At 51.0% G+C, this 20,659-nt stretch overlaps 2 protein-coding genes across 14 annotated transcripts in view; one reads left to right on the top strand and one right to left on the bottom strand.

Annotated features, from left to right (window-relative positions):
- Window positions 1-19,506, bottom strand: part of LOC116433709 (protein turtle) — a 235,762-nt gene extending 216,256 nt beyond the window's left edge. For 10 of the 12 annotated variants that reach the window (XM_076370869.1, XM_076370879.1, XM_076370868.1 and 7 more), the window contains exons 1-2: window positions 19,355-19,506; window positions 19,197-19,263 (exon numbers count right to left, since the gene is read on the bottom strand). The gene's annotated coding sequence lies outside the window, so the exon portion shown is untranslated. Of the gene's footprint in view, window positions 1-406; window positions 950-19,196; window positions 19,264-19,354 lie in introns of those variants that run through there. The other 2 variants (XM_076370870.1, XM_076370874.1) reach the window with 2 other exon arrangements.
- On the top strand, window positions 19,492-20,659 carry RpL40 (ribosomal protein L40). 2 transcript variants are annotated; one of them, XM_031991692.2, is made up of 3 exons: window positions 19,492-19,638; window positions 20,057-20,256; window positions 20,375-20,659. In XM_031991692.2, the coding sequence occupies exons 2-3, from the start codon at window positions 20,067-20,069 to the stop codon at window positions 20,569-20,571; spliced, it is 387 nt and encodes a 128-aa protein (XP_031847552.1). In that variant the 5' UTR covers window positions 19,492-19,638; window positions 20,057-20,066; the 3' UTR covers window positions 20,572-20,659. The 2 variants fall into 2 exon arrangements, with proteins under 2 accessions (XP_031847552.1, XP_031847554.1); XM_031991694.2 differs by lacking the exon at window positions 19,492-19,638 and adding an exon at window positions 19,669-19,964.

Genomic DNA, 20,659 nt, shown 5'->3' with positions numbered 1-20,659 from the left:
CTTGACCTTTGCTCGGTTGACCCGTGATAGCGGCGTGACGCGGATACCGCCGAGACGCGCAGTTTCAGCGCGAAACGACGTCAGAGGAAACGCGGACAAAGAGCGGTGAATTGAACGATTAAAGGAGCGGTCGCGGGGAAACGTCGAAGAAACGGAGTTCCGGAAGGATAATCGGATGCGAAGGCACGATAAACAGGACCCGCCGCTGCTTTGCCCCGCGGCGAACGAGTACGCGAGATAATTCCGACCGATACGGGGATACCGGGAGACGATCGAGAGCAACGACCTTCCGATAATAGAATCACAAGAAAACGAGATTGTTGTCGGAGGATAGAATGCCGGGCGAAGGGTGAATTAACTGGTCCGGTCCGGTTGCGAGTTAATTGAAGGAAAAAGAGAAACTTACCAGCGAAGAGAGCGCGGAGAGGAAGCGGTCCCTGGTATGCGGGTTCGGTTCGCCAGGATGCAGATGAGAAATCCTCGAAAAGCAACAAAAGGCACTGGATAAACGAGGACTCGCGGAACACAAAAGGGCTCGGTCACAATGTGAGCACGTAACGACACCCGGCGGCGCCCGGAAAACCCGCAGAATCGCGCCGCTCTCCCGCGGAGCTTGACAGCCGGGTTGAAAAACAAGAGCGTTTTCGACGCGGACTCCGTCGCCCGACGACACCGATGGGATGAAGAGAAATTAAAGGGCCCGGCAGCGGGATCGGGCAGCTGCTCCTCGGATCAGGCGTCGGTTTTGCTCGCGCGAGAGGCACAGAAACGTCGGGGGCCACGGGGAGTACCGTGGAACCATGGGAAAACGGGGAAACGAAAACGGCCGCGGCCAAAAGCGTTCGGTTCTGGCACGCGGTCCACGGCGGAGCTTCGAAGCTTGAAAAGCAGCGACACGTAAAACGAAGCAGTTTCCCGTGCGAGGCTCTGCCGGGTACTGGGGGTTCGAGCCGGGCTATCGAACGCACCTCCGCGCGCTGACCAATAGGCGCCGACGCCGCGCACCGCTCGGCCAATCGACGACCGCGACACCGGCATCGCCGTACTTACACACGCCAGGACTCTTGCCGCCGTAATCAAAATCCCTTCGCTGACACTCCGATTTTTATTATGCGCGCATATTAAGCCCTGCATTTCTCCTTGAATGGCTACCGCGGATAGAATCAATGGAACAGACGCCGGGGGAATCTACGAGATCTTTCGCGGATCGCGCGACCTTTCGCGTGCTAGCGTTACGAGCGGCTTGCAAATTGTTGCCGGCAGATGAGATTCGGAAACGAGCGTGTGCCGGTGTCTTTTCGGGGGAACGGGTACGGAGTTTCGCGAAGTACTTTTCTCTTTAGGATCCCGTTTCGCTGGTAAAACGGAGGAACGCCGAGGATCGGAAAGGAATAATCGCAGCAGCCGCGTGTCCCTTCCACGGTCCGCATTTATTAATTGTTTCTGCCCGTGGCTCCGTGATTTATGACTTTTGACGATTCACCGGGCAGCGTTTCGCGAAATCGCGTCGGAACGGGAAATACAATAGCGGCTCGCGGAACCAGCCCTGCTACGATATAATCCCTTGGGCAATAACCAGGATAGGATTGGCCTAACGCATATTAACGCTTCTAATTTATGCGAGTCCATCGGCCGTGCTAGATCGCTCAAACCTGGCCGGCTCACTATTCAACCGTGGCATCGCGGTTGGTCACTAGCTGCGAGCCGGCCGGCGTGTCACTGTGATCGCGTTGATCAAGAGGTACAAAGGGATAGGGAACACTTAGAAGCCGGAACCATAATCCGCGAGGCATTATCGCCGGAATCCGAATATTTCCCCATTAATAACGTCGATTATCGCAATTAGAAAGTTTCGGCCGTATCGATCCGCGGTCAGCGGAGCACGCGTAAATCCAAAGTTATCCGGGGGAGCCACGTGCCCCGCTCGCTCGTCCGACGCGACGCCAGAAATGGAAAAATTTGCTGCGATAATTCGACCGTTGTTTTCGGCCACGCTGTTTCGAGGGAGCTGTTTAATGTAACGGACAATGCGACTGGCCCCTAGACAGATACCGGCCGTTCCCGTTATTCCGTTGATGAAAATATTCCACTCTAAATAACGTTGGGACAAAAATGATCCGCGAGCACGGGGCTTCCCGGTCCGGCTCGCTGCCCGCGCTGATTTTGAATGCCGGACCGAAAATTAATGAAAACCATTCACCGTGGCCGACGTTCCCGCCGGTTACAAAAGCACAGACGTCCGCATGCATTGCGGGATAGACGTCTCATTGTTTTATCGTTTACATTTCGGTGATGTTCACGCGCCGATTGGTAATCCGGTCGAATTGCGTTAAGATCGTAGTCGGATTAACGACGCGCCGGCCGAATTCGCTTAATAAGGCACTGCTTTAGCCTCAGGCATCAAAGGAATATTAGTTTCGTAACTGGGTTACCGTTAACCGATTAATACGTCAGAGCTTTAGGAGGTGAATCGGATCGGATCGAATCGGGGGAGGGGTATTCCGATTGGCGGAGCGCGAGGGCGCGCGCGGACCGGCGAAAAAAAAAAGTTGATCGCAGTCTGTTCGCGTTAAGGAAATATTTCGTAATCGTGTCAAGGATATTGCTTGAAATCCAGATCACAAAGGGCGGACTCGATGCGTCCAAGCCGAAACAGCCCGAAGGGTCGGGCGAAATAACGTGGACCGCCATCCACGAGAAAGCAATTAATTCTCATGGAACGTTTGATCTACGGCGGCGTCGAAAGGGTAAGAGTAGAGCGTAATCTTTTCCTCGAGGAGATATTGTTCTCTAATTAGACAAAAGAATTTCATTTCTGGATCTCATTTCCATGGAGTAGCGTGAACCGGCCGCCCCCATTCGAATAATCCATGATAGAACTTTTCACACTTTGCCGTATTACCATTTCACCCCGGAATAAGAACGGCGGCGCTAGGCTTCGCGCCGCTTTACCTCCGGTAGACGCTGCCATTTTTCTTGGCAAGCGACCATAAACGTATCTCTGTAATCATGATAATCACCAGAATAGCAAGCGGCCGCTGTACATCCGTTCCGGGGGGTGGCACGGAATTTATGCCCGGAATACGATATGAACGAAAAAAGAATGGCAACAGCGACGCGATTCTTAATACCCCCCGGCATCGGGAAACGCCGCCACTTCATCGTTCTCTTTAATTTATAGCGATCGATCGTTCGCAGTAATCAGGAACCGGGGTAATTAACAAGCAGCTCTTTCGTCCTACTTGGACTCATTCAATCTTCGATCCGCACAAAGGTGGCAGTTGCCTTATTCGATTCTTCCATTACTCGAAGCGATTCGTCTTCGTTATTATCCGTCTTGTCGTGCATTCTGATGGGAGCGGAAAGGAAAATAACGCGAACGGGGGCCGCCGCCTCGAAAGTTCAAGCTAGTTGCTTCTACAACCCCGTGATCATGTCAACTTTCAACAAAGACTGCTGCTCCCTTTTTTTTGTGTGCGTTTATTATCTTTCCACCCCAGCCCTCGACGAAGCAGACTCCGTCGAATCTGATTTTGCCGTAACAGCCAATGAAATCGCGTCTTTCCGCCTAATATCTCGCCGTAACGAGGATCGCGATACCACCTAAGAACCAATTAATCCTTCCTCCGCGTTCGCGATCCGCGGCTTGTCTTCGAACGCCGTCCGAATCGATGAGACTTTAAAACGCTAGACGGGGATCATTACAAACTCGAATAGTTATCGGGCCCAGACAGCCGCACTCCCCTATCCAAACGAACTCTTCTCATTACAACGACGGAAACGTCGATATTCGACAGTTATTCGTATGCAATGCCTGTCGAAGCATTCTATCCGTTCCTCTATAATGTGACTCGCACGATCCGTCGACCTCATAAACCATGCCATTATTCGATTCGAGTGACGTTCATTAGGAAAGTTCCGTTTCAGAAAGTCGCGGATATTTCTTCGGAAAGGGGGATACTCCGGGCGCGCGGCACGCTCGCGCTAACAGCGATAAGAATTATTTCCGAACGATGAAATATTGAAAAATAGGATTCCCGTGTAGCTTTGACGTGGGACTTTGATCGGCGTCGAACCCTCGATTTGAAGCGCGACAGAAGGAGGCCGGGGAAAAAGGGGAAGAATAATCGAGGAACTTTGGGACCGCTCTTCTAAATCGATGTTCCGCAACTCTGTTCTCGGATGACAGTCACACTATGAATCAACGTGCGCGCCACGCCTTCGTTTCAATCACCCTCGAACCGAGAGCGCCATTTGCCGTCGTCGGAACGCGCGGGACGAGGACAACCGGCGGTATCCGCGGACGAGAGGGACGAAGAGGGCGAGAACGAAGCCAACCACCAGGGGCAGAGATTGCGGTGTCCGTTTTGGCCTTTATTGGAGTCGGATCCGAGACGACTCGATATTAGTAGCGACAGTTACGAGTCACCCGTGAAAGCACAAATCCTTCGAGACGCGCTGGATTCGGAGGAAAAGGGAAAAAAAATGGAGAAACGTTACAGGGATTCGGGGCCGGCGATGCTCGCAGTCAATCCGGGTAGCGCGACATTCGATTCCGATCGCGCGTTCTGTCGATTTCCCGTACACCGCGAGGAGAGAATGAAACAGAAAAAAAAGCAGGATCGCAGAAACAATCTATACGTTTCGCTTCGACGAGTCGCGCAGCAAATTCACAAAACCAGCCTGTCATTCGTACGAAATTAACTGTCCTGTCGAGCTTGGCCGCGATTCAAATTGAATTGACTATCGTTATGCATTGGAGGAGCGTTGGACATCGGCGAGGGGGACGGAATTCATTCGATTTCCGGCTCGATCCGAAGGGCCAAAGGCTTCGCCGGAACGATCACCTGAGACGGATGATCACGAGTTTCCGCGATCTCGTGCGAGTCCTAGGAACGAGGTTCGCGTCGTTTTTTCGAGGAGCAGGCGCGTTATCGCGCCGCTGCGCCGAGCCGAAGCATTTCGAGCCGGTAAAAGGGTTCAAAAGACGAAGCCCACATGGAAAATAGAGTCGGAAACTTGACTTGTATCCATTGTAAGCTAGATGACGGAGCATTGTGCTGGTTATGAAGGCAATTTACCACGCGTAACGAACGGCAAAGTTTCGTCGTTGCGGCCTCGCCGCCGTGGAACGTGTTCTTTGTTCGTTCGGCGTTCCCTCTGCCTCTAATCGTTTGACGCGGCCGCTCGCGCGCGGCTGCGACATCTAACTATTTAGCATTCTATTTTGCTCTGTCGCTTAATTCGTAGCCGGTTCTAATCCCCGCTCGAGGCCCGGCCCTTCTTAACGGCACGCGATCGCCAAACTTCATCGAACTTCAACGCTCTTCTCGCAAACTGCTTCAGCGGAGCGCGCTCACTTGAAGTTTATCAATGTCCCGGGTTAATTGGCCGTGCGGTCACGCCACCGATACGAAAATTAAAAGCCGTCGACCCGCGTGCGGCGCCCGTCGAAATTTCGAATTCTGATCTATCGGCGCGCCGCGCTGTATAACGCTCCGTCGGGCAGACGACATTCCGGACTGTCCTATAGCTTTAGCTACGATTACGTGCGTACGTAAATCGCGCCTTCACGACCGTGAATCCTGTCGGTTTCGATCGAGGATAAATTGCTAACCGAATTACGAATCCCACGGATAGTTGGCCGGACTAATAGACGCGCGGCCCGAATTATCCGTTTTCTCGGTGTTCCGGCAGTAAACATCGCTCGTGGACGCACGTCGCGATGCAACGAGACCAAACGAGACGAGTCCGAACTTCGGTTCTTCGGTGCCGGTGTTTGTATTTTCGGCACGGTATCGAACGATCTTCGGAAAGACAAGCGTTTCAGCTAGAACCCTCCCTAAACGATATCGAATGGCCCGGTAATTGAACGGTAACCATGCACCCGGCGGAATATCAATCCTCCCCCGTCGCTAGACTTGTACCCCCGTTTTACACCGGCGTTTATATAAATGTAAATCGGCGATCGGCCGGCCGCCGTTCACAAATCGAAATCGTGCTCAATCGTAAAACAGAATCAAAATACGAGGAGCATTCGTTCCTCCGACCAGATATTCAATCATATTGGGCTCCGCATTTTATTCGAGATAAGCTATCGAGTTGGCCCGGCTCGTACGTTTTAAAACACCAGACTTTATTGAGCTGACCCGCCAAAAATTTGTTGCATCGACCGCCGCGCAATAATGACGTACGTGACCCGGCGTATCTCTGCAGCCAGATGCACAACGTTTGCGGCGTTATTGTTGTTACGCAAACACTGGAACTCCGGCCCGCCCCGGACACGTTTATCTTCGGATTAATGATTCCATTCCCTAAACCTTTCTCGTCTCCGTCCAAGAACGCTTCCGACGCGTTTTCCGCCGTCGGGTTTCCCCGGGAATCAGAATCTTATTCCGGTATTCCCAGCTACCGATCGTCCTCCTTTCCCTAAAAGCGAAGAGTTCCGTCGTGTCGTATTCGATGTATACCTGAACGCTCGCGTGAATACAGATAAACGGGAACGCGGAAAGTTTAGATAGGGCTACCTAGACGACGTCGCGCGGAACTCGAAATTTCATGGGTTCTGACGTATTTCACCGGTTCACGAATCCGGTTTACGATCGTTGGAAGTCCGTGGCGGAATCCTGCTGGAACTGGAGGACGAACGAGATAGAGAGAAGTCCTCGGTCCTCCGCGCCGCCGATCGATATACTCGAATCGACTTACTTTTCCCAACACACCGAGGATATCTCCGATCGCGGGCGAGTCGATGGAGGATGAAAAACAATCTAATGACCGGAGAATATGTGCGCGATCCGGATGCCGTTCGCAGACCGAACTAATCCAATCTCCATCGCGAAATCCGGCTCCCTATCAGATTTAATTTCCCGAATAATTCCGTCGTTTATTAACGTCGAGCGACCCGGGTGTTCCTCTCATAATTTACAAGTAGCGCGCGATGGGGCGTTAATTGAAATATCAAGTGGCCGGATCCTCCGCCGAACTCTCGGCTCGGTCTTTTTTCCTCGGTCACGCGACCAACGTCGAAACTTTCATCTCCGGCGAGGCGTGAACGCCGCCGCCGCCGCCGCTGGGTTAAGAGATGCACATCCTCGTCGCGCTGTGTCGCGTTTTATTTCATCGATTCCCTCCGCGAAGCCCGTTCGAGACTCGCTGAAAGCGTGAACGGGAGATTCGACACCGGGACGACGGTACGCGTAAAGGCGTTCGCCTTTCCGCGCGATATTTCTACGGAAATAGCGGAACAACGTACGCGCGCGGCTTGCACGCTTCGGGCTACCGTTGACTTTGTTAGGAATAAGCAAACAAACGGTATTCGAGCCAGCGCCCGCGTCTTAACAATCCGGGAACACGTGCGCCGAACAGCTCCGGCTTCCTCGCCGATATTACTAAGAGTTGATCTTGCCGAAAGTACTCGCCCGGTGAGAGAGAGAGAGAGAGACTCGGAGGCGTCGCTACGGGTTTTACGCAAAATCCCGGCCACTCCAATTAATTACGCCTAACGACGTTAATCCGACGAACAGACGGATGCGATGCGAGACGACTGCCGTCCACTCGTCACGCGTCATTTTCACTCGCGTAACCCCATCATTCCGTAGAGTCGAGAGTGATTCATGAAGCTCGAAGTTCATCCAAGTCCTGGGTCCTTTGAGGATACGAAACACGCGCGCGCGCTCACACGCCGCGGAGAAACGAGAAGATGGAACTGTAGAAACACCCTCGGGAAACTGTCGGTGACTTTATCCTTCTCTCTCTCTCTCCTTCTCTCTTTCTCTGTAGCTCTCTCTTTCTCTCCCCCCTTTCTCTCTCTCTCTCTCTCTCTCTCTCTTTGCCTCTGCCTAGGTCTCTTTCCTGAGCGCACTATCTCCGGGAACGAAGCAACGCAGAGATTCCTGACTGTAGTAATGCAATTTGGTAGTTGCGCAGCTGTAACGAGGAGACCATAGCCGTGTTATGCGCGCTTGATGCGCTGCTTCCATCCACCGTACAGCGGTCGTTATATAGACGGTCGTTCGGTCGGTCGGTCGGTCGCCCGGTTGGTCCACATGTCGTATTTGTACTACAAATCCCCTAACCTCAAATCCCTCGTCTGCAACGCACGCCAGCAACCCCTAATCATGCCCATAGTGACGCCCGCCGAATTTCACCACCACACTCTCCTATCCCTTTCAGTCCGGCAATACGACAAAATGCTTGATTAGCTTCTACACCTCGTAACGCCATGGGGTGTACCCTGCACGCGACGCCACAGTCCCGTTTGTGCATTCGCAGCGTCCGGTTCAAGGCTGCTTTCACCTATACCGACCTCCCGCAATCCGGTCCACCCCTGCGCTATCAATAGCTTCGTAATGCCGACGTTTCCGTTCATCCGTCGAGTTAAGAGTAACAACGAATCGGAAGCCCATCAATATGAATCGAGAGAGAGAGAGCTACAGTCTGCGCGTCGAGGCTCCTCGTACTCGAGCGATCGATCGAAATTTTGAATCGCGCCCTGTACTCTCTGTCCCGATGCTCGTCCTTCGCTGAAAGCAACCTGCGCAGCGAAGACAGCAGAATGATCGATGGTACCGGCAAGACGTTCCGCGGTACCGTTCCGGACAGCGGAAAAGTGTCCAACAACTTCCTCCCGCCGCGAACAGTACCGCATACTCGAACTGCCGTCACGTTCAACGCCTAGCCCGGACCTTTTTCACGGACAGGTGGAACCATACATACGTAGAAGCATTACAAATGCATACGTTTTCAAAGTTTCCGTCCAGTTTGAACGAGTGGACGTCAAATGAATGTCCTTACGGCGAGGCGCAGCGGCGCGAAAACAACCGTGCGAAGCGTACGTGTGGGTGTGTACCTGTGCAACGTATCGTATTATAGACTTTTGGCGGCGACTGCGTACGGGCCAACAATGAAACGTCAGGTATTTCCCAGCGTGAATCTGATTTCCCCGCGATCGGGGCGCGGCGCGCATGTCCGCCCGCGGGACTCTACGCGAGTCGGCATTAACAGGAGAATAAATTATCCTATTCGGCACGAACCCTTCATAATTCACCGCGAGAAATTAGCATAAGATCAATATTGCTTTTTCGCGGAGCCACCGACGGAGCTTTGTCCCTCGGTCCCGCGTACCCTCCACGGCCGACGCGTTTCGTCGCGCGAGACGAAAGACACGCCGGATCGATCATCGGAGGTCTCGTTCGGTCGGCGTGCAAGCGCACCGTTACCGTTTCCCGTAAGCGCGGCAACCTTTCCGAGCCTGCCCCCGATTTCACGTGCGAATCGGTGACGACGGTGACATCGAGCGAAAGAGAACACGCGTGGTTCCGCACGCCGCAAAGTCGGTCCGGCCGATGCGTCGGCCGGTGTAAAAATAAAGATCCTCCGGTTCTCCGGTTGGATGACGTTGGGGAAAGCGTGGAAGCGGTGACGTTTCCAGGTTCACGTAAGAGACCACGTAACCGAGGACGCTTGGCATCGGCGACGCGTACGCTCCCGTACATCCAACGTTACCAAGAAGGACCGTCGCGGTGAGGAGAAAAAGAGGAGAGGGTGACGTAAAAGGAGAGAAGGTGAGAACGAGAGGAAGAGAGGATCGCCGGGGAAGAAGGGAGAGAGAGAGAAAGACAGAGGGAAAGGGAGGGAGAAAGGCGAAGCGTGTAAGTACGTATTTTGTAGTAGACCGTGGTCCACGTGACCGGTTGTGCTCTCGGAGTGGAACGCCGAGGTCAATGCTTTCCGTCCAAGGCCAAAGGACCGGCACAGCCAAGACTCGAGTGGGTACTCGGATACGAAGAGTACACAGCATCCAGCGTTGAAGGCAAGCAACGCGAAGGCAAGAACGAGAGGTACCACCGATCCACCGGCCCTTCCCCTTTACCTTTTACAACCTGCTCGTTCTCTCGTTCGCGTCCAGAGGCTCTCGAGGTTAAACGAGGTTCTCGCTCTCGCCACGAGGATCTCTCCCGTAACGCGCGACGTTACGTGGACGCCGAACGCCGCGCTCGCGATTCGGAGCCAATCGGATTTCGAAGCTTAACCACCTTCCGACGATGATGCCCGCGATGAAACTTCGCGAAGATACTTCCGCGTGAAATTTCGAAACCGCCTCGCGCCGGGGAAACGCTCCGTGCCGCTGATAGCGCGGCCGGGAGGAATCAACAGCGAGGATAACAAGGCGAACGAACTTCGCTGCGGCCAGCGGAATGGGCGAGTTGCTCGCGAAAACCGAGCAACGCCAGCCGTTTCTCCCTTTTTCTTTGCCCGGCAACTTGCCGCGGAGCAGCCGTGTTTACGTCAAGCTCGTCGGTGCACGCCACATAAATATCCATTTCACCGCAACGAATTCGATTCCCCAAACCAATAACCGGCGGGCGGTTGGAAAATTGCTCGAAAATAGCGCGAGACCCACGCGCAACATTCCGAACGTGTGTGTCGGGCCAATTGAAGCACCGAGAGTTCCTCGGATCTCGCGCGACGTTTTAAACGGTCTGATATGCGGTTATTTCTTCGCTGGGAAAAGGGCAAAACGCTTATCGCTCGAACGGTCCGAAACGCGCCGCGACGATGCTCGTTCCGTAAAGTTTCTCCGGCGAGTAATCCCCGCGATCCGGTGGGAAACGCGAATTTATATCTCCAATCTTCGCCCGTTGCCCGAATGACCAAGCGAGAATCGTACTTTTTGAGGGGAGAACATTCGGAAGTTCGATTTCCATAACCACTCCGCGAGAAGCCGCGGGAACACGCGAAATTTGGTCCGCGAACTACGTCGAGTGCTCGGTCCCATAAATTCTCGAACACACTGGCCTGATTGAATATCCGATCGGTGGGCACAAGTGGCGCAGTTAGGAATGTATGTTAGAAACTCGTTTAATGCTAGCCCTCGGGACTGAAATTCTGCGGTGGCGGCGGTAGCTGCTGCCGGTGCAGTCGGTTTCGAGGCACGCAAACTCGCACCGACCGATCCGCCCGCCCGTGGTGCTGTTCCGTCTCTCGTGCCGCTGCGGCCCGGCGTAAAGTGCAGTCTCGCTCACGGTTCACGATTCACGGATTAATCGACTCCGAACGAACGCAAAGTAAGGGCTTGTAAACGCGTTGCTCGATGATCCGATCCGTCGCGCCCGCAAATCTTTCTCTTTCACTGGTTCAATCTGATTTCCGACGGTTCCTAGGAATGGATGCGAAGCCGACAGGTAGCAGAACGTTCCCCGATATATATCGAGTAATCGATGGATCGCTGGTGGCCCCGCAGGTCGTGTACGCGATATGTACTTCCTATTCGCGTTGCATTACGTCAACCGACCCAATTTGGAGAGTGCACGAACGTAGACAATGTTCGTGGCGGGCGACGCCTAATAAGGTACGAAGAGGCGTACCCGGGACAAGACGCGGGACACGCGTGCACATACCTCTGTGTGCACACAGGCTCGCGCGGTTACCAGTGTGCAGAGTGCAGGCCGCGCTGCAACTACAACTGTTCGCTTCCACCGAGTCCCCGACGCCTGGTGTCGGCGACGCCGTCGCCGCCGTCTTCGCCGTCCTGAATGGCGCGGCACACATGCATATTCAGACTGGTCGACCAGTCGCCGAGTAAATTAGACTATTTGGCCCGCTCCATTATTGAAGGAAACCTGCGGAACGGAGCTGCTGCAGCTTGTAATACGCCACCGCAGCATTCGCAACTTCGCGACTCCCCATGGCTTTCACGAACTTCCAGCAAATGCGGGAGACACGAGCAGAGACCGGAGACCGGAGGCCGGAGAGAGCCCGGCCGAGAGAGGGAAATAATTCGAGGGACGGAGAAAGGATGTTTTGAAAGTGAGCTTTCCGCCGGGACGCTGATTGCGAAATTTCTTCACACTGATTCTTATTAACCGCTGTTGCGTGCGTTCCTTAAAAGAGAAAGATTTACGGAATTTACGGCAGATTTCGATAGAACTTTCAAAGGAAACATCAAGTTAGCGGCGTTTTATGATGCTTGCGTTTATCTGACGGGTCGAACGATATCTTGAAAATGTTTTTTCGCGGCGCGGCAGAAATGTACGCTGATACAGCAAGAAAGGCAGTGATATATGCACCTGGGTCAATCTCTGCTCAAATACTGCTGCTAAGCCGGAGCGAGGCGAACTGAACTGACGGTGTTATAATTTTGGAGATTTTGTAAGTGAGAGTGGAAAAGGATACATCGAAGAAGGCTGACGAGTTTGCAGTAGATATCGTGATTAGATGGGAGAAACGAATCCAATACGCCTAGAAAGCGGTGCCTATGTCGCATCGAAGAGCTCGGAGCGAGAAAAACGTCGAATCCCAGGTACACAGCAACAATGCCGATTTGTCTGACTGCTCCCGCCGTATCTACTTGACTGCACAAAGAAAGAATACCGGCAATTGCGGAATGCCGCCCATCTAACTTTAAGATTTCCTTCGTAACCCGATGCAACGCCGAAACTACAGGATCAAAAGAACTCTGTAGGTTTCAGCGATAAACTGGCCAAAGTGAATCCTGGACTTGGATGTTATTTTACGTCGGTAAAGTTTTGAGGCAGCTTTTTTCAAAGCGTAATCCTCCAATGGAAAGAACGGATCCCGCCGGGAACCTCTTAAAAAGAATAAGTACCACCAATACTCGCGAGGAGCCTTCCTATAGAAATGTTTATTCTGAATACAAAAACGTTTGACTGAAATAATACGAAGAAAGAAGAAGCCGTGCTTCTTTTCTTCCTCTTTAATGACCGGTATTTAGAAAAGAGAAGAAAAGGGGACGAAGAAAAGGCGGGGGACGGGTTGAACGAACTTGTTACGAAAATAGTACGCGCGATTTACCGCAAATTGCATAGCCGGCGGGATCCGTATTGTTCGAATTACACGTATGTTTCCCCCGTTTATATGCTGCGGTCTCAGCGAAACAGTCCCGGCAGGCTCGTCCGACTGATCAACCAATAATTTTTAAAATTTTTAAACGCCCCCCGCCCGAGCGGAACGCTCCGACCGTGCCGCGCGAGCTTGCTCGTCGATCCATTACAATGCCACCGTGATCGGCATGAAAACGAGGCGGCAGAATGGAACGGCCATTCACGCTGTGAAAGATGAAATAACGCGAGAGTCAGGTGCCGTGGTTTTGGACCGGAAACGGGTGCGCGACCGCTGGCTTCCGGCCTGGTTTCACGAATCAAAGGAAGAAGGGACCGTTTTATCCGTTTCGTACCGGATTCGGATGGCACTCACACCATTCACCATCACGGCACGTTAATTACAGCCCGGCATAATAACCTTCCCGCGAGCATCGAAGTTCACAGAACCTGTTCATCGTTCCAGATTTCGAAAGGAAGATCGTCCGTTAGCAATATCGGCAGATTTCCCGTCGCCGGAGACGTTACGCGATCGCGACGGATTTTATTTTTCGCATCCGGGAGACACCGGGCGTGCATCGAGTCCCGCTTTATTTCGCAGTCTGGTCCACGAAACGGGTAAACCACGAGCCACGCGTGCATCTCCTTTTCCTTCCGCTCGCTACATGCCGCGTTATTCGAGAGAGAGTTTCTTATTCAGCGAGACTCCGGCGGAAAGCAAGGTAGCTCCTTTAAACTCTCGCGCTAAATAAAGTCGAGGGACGTTTAATTTACATACATTTACTCTCCCCCTCTTCCTTTTTTCTCTTTCGTGGCTCGAAGTGGCACGATGTCCCTCTCCCGGTGCGGTCTGATCCACGATATCTCGCGGCAACCCTGCACCCCACCCACGACGATGACGACAACCTCTAACCCCGGTCCAGCACCCCTCTAGTTACGCGCGTTCGTTCCGCCCTCTCTTTTTCTCCGGCACTTTCTCTCTCTTACACCCCCTCCGCCGGTGTTACTCTTCCGCCGGTCTCCCCTCTGCTCGGCTAGTCTCTCGTTCCCTCTTTCTTCCGTCCCTCCGCTACTCTTCCTTTCCCACTGTCTCTGTCTAACCCGAAAACTCGCTGACCTAATTTCCACGAAACTGCATTGCGTGTCCTACCTGCACGGTTGCACCTACCGCATTCGAAACTGCACGTCCCCCTTGCCTCGCGATGTCCTCCGTGCACGTACGTATGACGCGCGCCATCAAACCCCTTTACACCCCCTCCACCTGGCCCGCGTCCTCCCCGCGTGTACACGGTACCCGATGTCTTCCTCCTATGCGGACGGGAAAAAATATGCCATCCGGTGCATCGCGCCTCGTTCCCATACGGGAACACGTACCAGCTACCAGGGAACCAATAACGCGACTCGAGTACACGGGGAGCGTGCAATAAATTCGCGACGCGCGCAACCGAAATCCGAGTCGAATCTATGCACGCTTTATTGCGAAATATCTGGTGAAGTATTACATTAGACTGTTCCCTTGCCTACGAATGTTATCGAAGCCAAAATATTTCGCGAGACGATCAACGCGCGGACGAAGCTTCGTTTCGCGGAAAATACAAACGTTGCGATATCACCGGGAATCGGAACTGCAGGCAAATTCCTTCTTTCAGAGGAAACTGTAGAGGAGAGCCGTGTCCCGGTACAGTTGTTCGCATCGCACCAGCGCGCGGCGAGAGGGAAAAAGGGTAAACGGGCATCGGGTAACGTAGATAGTTGCTCGGGGAGAAATGAAAAAAGTCGGTCGACGATTTAGACCGATGAGAATCGGCGGGTCGCGGAATCGGCTGAACGAGCAAAATACGAATAGCGGGTATATATCGGCGAGATGGGCGAGGGACGAGGGAACGGAGGGCGCGGTTTGATGGAAAAGTTTTATCTTGGATCGCGATGGCGTTTCATACTCATTTTGTGGTCCTTTTATCGTGGCCGCCGATGTACGGGGAGGGCGCTCGAGTTATTACCGGGAGGGGGAAGAATTACATTTTGGTCTGTAAGTAAGCAAATATAAATTTTACGGAAGCGCCGATAAAATTCTGAAAGTTCGTCAGTTTCTTATCGGACCGGGTCACTTAGAAATTTTACGATACCGGGGTCCCCGTTATCTCGACAATGCTTGGATACCTGTAGAACGTGGACAACCCTGTAACGATCTGACTCAGAAAATTGTTTCACGCGTTACTCGCGTAAACGACTCCTGCCTGAATTTAACAAGGAATTTCAACGGGGGTCCGCGAATAGACCGAACAGCAGATTACACGGGAACCCGTGCGCGGGATCGCGGCTGGAGACGAAAGGGGACAGTCTCGTCTATTCATCGATGAGCTCCGATTTCCTTTAAAAGAGCCGGCCACAATTAAACTGGTTTCGAGCCACGTTGGTTAACAACTTTTAATTGCACTCCTCCGATTTACTGGTGGGGCAAGCCGAAGTCCGGCCAGCAATGTAAGAAGTCAAGTGGAAGAGCAAAAGAAGTAAACGGCGGAATGGCGGAAAAGGTTGCCGAGAAGCGTTGGTCGCCGCATCGCCCCGTAATCGATGATTCCGACTTTTCGACTCGCGGGCTGCCGGATACGCGCGTTCTTCGGGAAAATTGTGACCCAACACGGGCCAAAGTGTTGTGAAAAAGTTAACGGTAGTTCGAACGAGTTCACCATAGAGTTAGACATCGATTTCAAGCTGTACACCGGGGCCTTTGCAGTTTAATGATCTGAGTAACTTGAACGGGCTTTTCCATTTATTAGTTTCCTCGAGGGTTAGCTCGCCTGTCCGCGCGATAAGGGTAACAAACATTAATGGGTCGCCTCGTCGGATCGGTGAACGATGCTGATCAGCAATTAATAATAATAAAATCACGGGCCAACTTTCTATGTTGCGGATCAAACGCTCGATCAGCCTTCGCTCGGTCCACGTGTCACCGTATCAGAGTTTCTAGCGGTACCTGTAGGAGGTATGTCGTAAGGGTTTAAGCAGTGTCGAGTGGAAACACTTGGATCTGCACTGAGGCCTGCCGCGGCGCCATCGCTCCGAATGTCCGTTTGGTATCTCTGTCGGAGAGTGACTGTACGGTGCAGAGAAACCGGTCGGAGCAGCAGCGTGGTAGCTATTCTTCGTCTTCGTTTGAAGCCCGCGTGCGTCTAACAGCACTCTAAGAATAACGTTACCTTACTTAGCATGCAAGAGATTGCAATTTCTAAGGGGAAGTACGCGCTACCCTTGTTTCGTCGCGAAAGGTACGCTGCGAGCGTAATAGTATTATTAACCTGCGAGACCCAGTGGAGCGAAACTCCATTTTGGTCAAGAAAAATTTAGAGTCGGCGGAAACGATCGGCTCGTAAGACTGGAAGGAGCCTGAACAGCAAATCTCTGATGGAAAGTCAGGACTGAACGAAGGAGAAAGGCCGTAACCAGAGAATTCGCTAATAATTCGATGTAGAAACGAATGTTCGGTTCGGGTATAGCCGGAAATAATAGCCGTGTTCTCGTTAACGTCAGCGTACCGCGTAGTTTGTTCGCCCGAGGTGATACCTGCACGCGATCCTTGTCAAATTTATTAACTATTCTACTGAACACACGGCTCCGCCGTAGGGTGTCCATCAACGGACCGTCTGGATAGACACAAACTTTCGGTAGATAAACCTGGGGGGCTGTCGTGTTCGGTTGGTCTTTCCAGTCGTTGAAAACGTCGGGCGGAACGATGTCCGCACGCATTACGGCGATATCGTTCGAAATTTCCAGAGATAGTACACGGCCCGGGGTGCATTTAATTGGGCCGTTTAAGGGCGAGAGTGTAGTGTGCAGCGTGTGTAAATGGAAATCGCCGGCGAAACATGGAGCACAGGTATCCACAAACGGACAACCGGCCGAGTGTCATAGCGGCGATGGCGGTAACATCGTCACTCAAAAACGACGACATCGGGCTACGTCATACGTTTACGCGAGAAATTCGCTGTTCCTCGGGGTGAATAAAAGCCGAATAAAAATAAAAGCTGTTCGCGAACGTCGCGGGACACAATGGGATCCGAGTGCGACAACGTTCCCGTAAATTTATAGTGTTTCAACGCGGACATTATTCTGCTCGCTTTCAATACGGCCGCTTGTAAAATAGTCATCGTGCTTCTGCACGCCTACGGTGGTCGTGTTCGGACTACCGTCTACGCGTTCCCTTCGTTTTCTATTATTAAAACGCGCCAATATCGAAGGAATTTATATTGGCGCGGACAACCGGTGACGCAGCAAACGCACAAACGCACATCGACCACGCGAAGCCGCCGCGATATAAATACAGCGGTAACGCGGAACAGATAGAAAACGCAGGTTTTATTATCTTCTCTGTAACGCCGGCGCGCTCGCGTCGATCAAATTCCATCGCCTATCGCGCGAACCTACGGATACGTTATGATTAATGCTTCGCGCCGCTCGTTTGTACGCAAACGGACCGAAAGTTGCGTAACATTATAATTGAATCGTTCAATTCTCGACGAGCGGCGATCGATTCCGCGGGGACGAAATTGCAGATGGGACGCGGCTCGTTATTCGCGACAGAACCGCGCCGTTTCGCCCCGATCAAAAACATTCGGAATTCTCCTATGAAATATCCGTATTAACGCCCATTTTATTCGTCCGAGCCCATGGAACGCGGTAATTCTCATCCTCCGTTCATAGCCGGCCCATCCAAAGCCAAATCCAGTTACCGTTCGATTCCCACAATAGCCTTGAGACTCCGGCTAACTTTATTACAGCCCAATAACTCAAAGCAAGTTCCCGTGCCCCGGCTGAGATCGATGCGCGCGAATCGGGGCGCGTCGCGGCGGCGTACGAAAAAACAGGCGATCGGTGAATCTACAACGAGGAAACTCGACGCTTCTCGCGAGCATTGAAAATCATCGCGTCGCCCGTGGAAGGTTTCGCGCGGTATCGGTCCAGGACACGACCGACCGGACAGCGAAAGCCGTGGCAATCGATTGCTCGTTTTCCTCCATCGAGCGATACGTGCGCGTACGTCGGTGCCTCGCGATAGACCGAGACGAAAATCCGAGGCGTCTTCGTTCCGATTACGAGCTCGATACGACTTCTCGCTGGCAAGAAGGCATCGTATACTACTTTGAGCCAACAAGTGTTGCTCGCTGATGCGTTAAACGTAAATACGCGGATCGAGCTGTGTCAGCGGTTTCATAGCCTAGCCGCTACACTGCCGCCGAAATTTATGATACGTTTTACGCATTTCCTCCGCCTTTCCCGTATTTCCTTTTATCTACCTCCTTACATGTAACGCGCCGCCTCGTGACTTAGGTGATATACAGGGATTCACGTTCAACGAATGCAAAGGCATTCGGGTCGTCGGGGTATCATAAAACTTCCTATACCTCTTCAAAGTATCGCGAAACTCATTCGAGTTTATGGAACGCATTCTCGGGACGTATACCCGCGAGAAATCGCGGGGATGCGGATATTTCGCTGGGAAAATTCAACGAATCATTCGTGCTATCTGGACCACGATAACGCACGAAATCGTGACTAACTTTCACCGGTGATTTTCGCGCGGCCGCGTGTACCAGCCGGGGTGTATCGGGGATGCGGGTATCGAGGCGACATCGTTTACATGGCACGCGTTTTCATTAACGACCCCGCGAACCGTATTCGAACGGGATTCCCGCTGTTACTCTAATTACAATATCAAATATGTTTCGGCGCGCAGTAATCGCGCCGGCCAATTAAGATTAATTAATAAATCCGTGGGCGCGGGGGCGCGTCTGTTCCTACAGGATACCGTAAAACACGTTTAATTGCGAAGCCTTTAGGCAGGTGAGCATCTAGGTCAGAGTGTAAAGTTTAAGGGTTACTACTGAAATTTGCATATCACCGTGGCCCGGAGGCACAGAGCCTTCGTGTTCCCGAGGAAGCTGTACATCGGATGTAACGCGCGTTCCTCTGCAATACGCCTCGAATATACCGGTACACGAGTACGGCCGCATTTCCGCAAATACGAAATTAGTAACGTATCCGTTCGATGGTACCTGAAATAAATCAAACTTGTGCCACCCTGGCCAGAATGTCTCGCAAGACTTTAAAGGCCACTGCGCTTGATACGTCTCCACCATGATAGGTTCGTTCGGGTTTCCCACCCCTTGCCTTTTAAGTCCGCGGACGTATTGTTCCGCGGTTATTTTAATATTATACGTAACGCGGCTGTTACTTAAATAGGTTTAACTAAACAACACGTTATACAATTATTCAGTAACCTCACTTTGTAATAGTTTGTTGTATAATAACGAATATTGTTGTTTGTATAATAAAAAGGAACATGGATAAACTTACGGTACACTGGAAAAGGAGAGTGCAACGGGTTTCTGACGATTATTGACAGTTAACAAAGCGTTGACGACTATAAAAATGACAATAGAATAATTATTTTAGGTAGCTTAGATTTTGGCGGTTTAAGTTGAAGGTGGCTAATCTTATTGTTTGAGATTTACCTGCGCTGCGGGTTTCTTAAAGGTCGTCTATTATATAGAAATGTGGGCGGAACTTCGTTATTGTAATTCGTGCAGATCTCGACAAGAGAAAATTGGGAATTGCAATGTAAATTTAAAAAATTAAACGTTCCGTGAGCAGTTCAACTTTTGCGTGTCATTCACCAAATAACTTAATAATTCTGCCACGAGATGGCAGATGCATTTCCGTGTTAACGGAAGTTACAGTGCTGCCATTGTACAATTTCTTTAGGTTGGGTTTCTGTGGCGTACACGTTTCGTGAACGGTGAGTGTTCAATATTTTTTATAATTTTTAGGATTAGTTTAAACGAGTTTCACAATACTGGTACCTACAAGACATCCTATTTATTACTCTAAAATAGGTTTTCTCTTATTTTTGGTATTAATCAGTTGAATAGTTAAACAAAAGGGCTTCAAAAACAATCGCAATACGATACGTTGCTAGAACACGTTCGTAAACGCAATGTCGGTTGTGAAATTTTCCAGTTGTTTTTTCATATTTTTTGAGACTTAACATTAAAACTAATAAAATTCAAGAAAAATTGTAAATAATAGTGATAAATTATTTGCTAAATCTAAAGAAACTGACAGGTACAAGTTGCGGTATTATTTAGAATGTGAATGATTTAACGTTGTAATTACATATGAAATACTTAGCTGGCCTTTTCTCTGTTACAAATTAGATAAGCCACGATGCAGATATTCGTGAAGACCCTGACGGGTAAAACTATTACCCTTGAAGTAGAAGCTTCAGATACTATCGAAAATGTAAAAGCAAAAATCCAAGACAAAGAAGGAATACCACCAGATCAGCAACGTCTTATTTTCGCTGGAAAGCAATTAGAAGATGGTCGTACCCTCTCTGATTACAATATCCAGAAAGGTAATATATAATTTTATTAACAACTTATCTATTTATCTAATAATTGTAATGTGTAAATAGTATATATTAATGTATTGTGTTTACAAAATATAAAACTGAATCTATGTGTCTTTGACAGAATCCACTTTACATCTTGTGCTTAGACTTCGAGGAGGTGTCATTGAGCCCACACTTCGTATTCTTGCACAGAAATATAATTGTGACAAGATGATTTGCAGGAAATGTTACGCGCGTTTACATCCACGTGCAACCAACTGCCGTAAGAAGAAATGTGGACACACAAATAACATTCGTCCAAAAAAGAAGTTGAAGTAGATTATAAATTCCATTTATGCTTGCATGTTTTGCAAGTTAATGTATTTCTTAAAAAAGTTTTAATAAACGAAACACGAATATAAAAATA

Source organism: Nomia melanderi, chromosome 9 (genome assembly GCF_051020985.1).
Source record: "Nomia melanderi isolate GNS246 chromosome 9, iyNomMela1, whole genome shotgun sequence".
Lineage (NCBI taxonomy): Eukaryota > Metazoa > Arthropoda > Insecta > Hymenoptera > Halictidae > Nomia > Nomia melanderi.
This window is presented reverse-complemented; position numbering and strand designations above follow the sequence as displayed.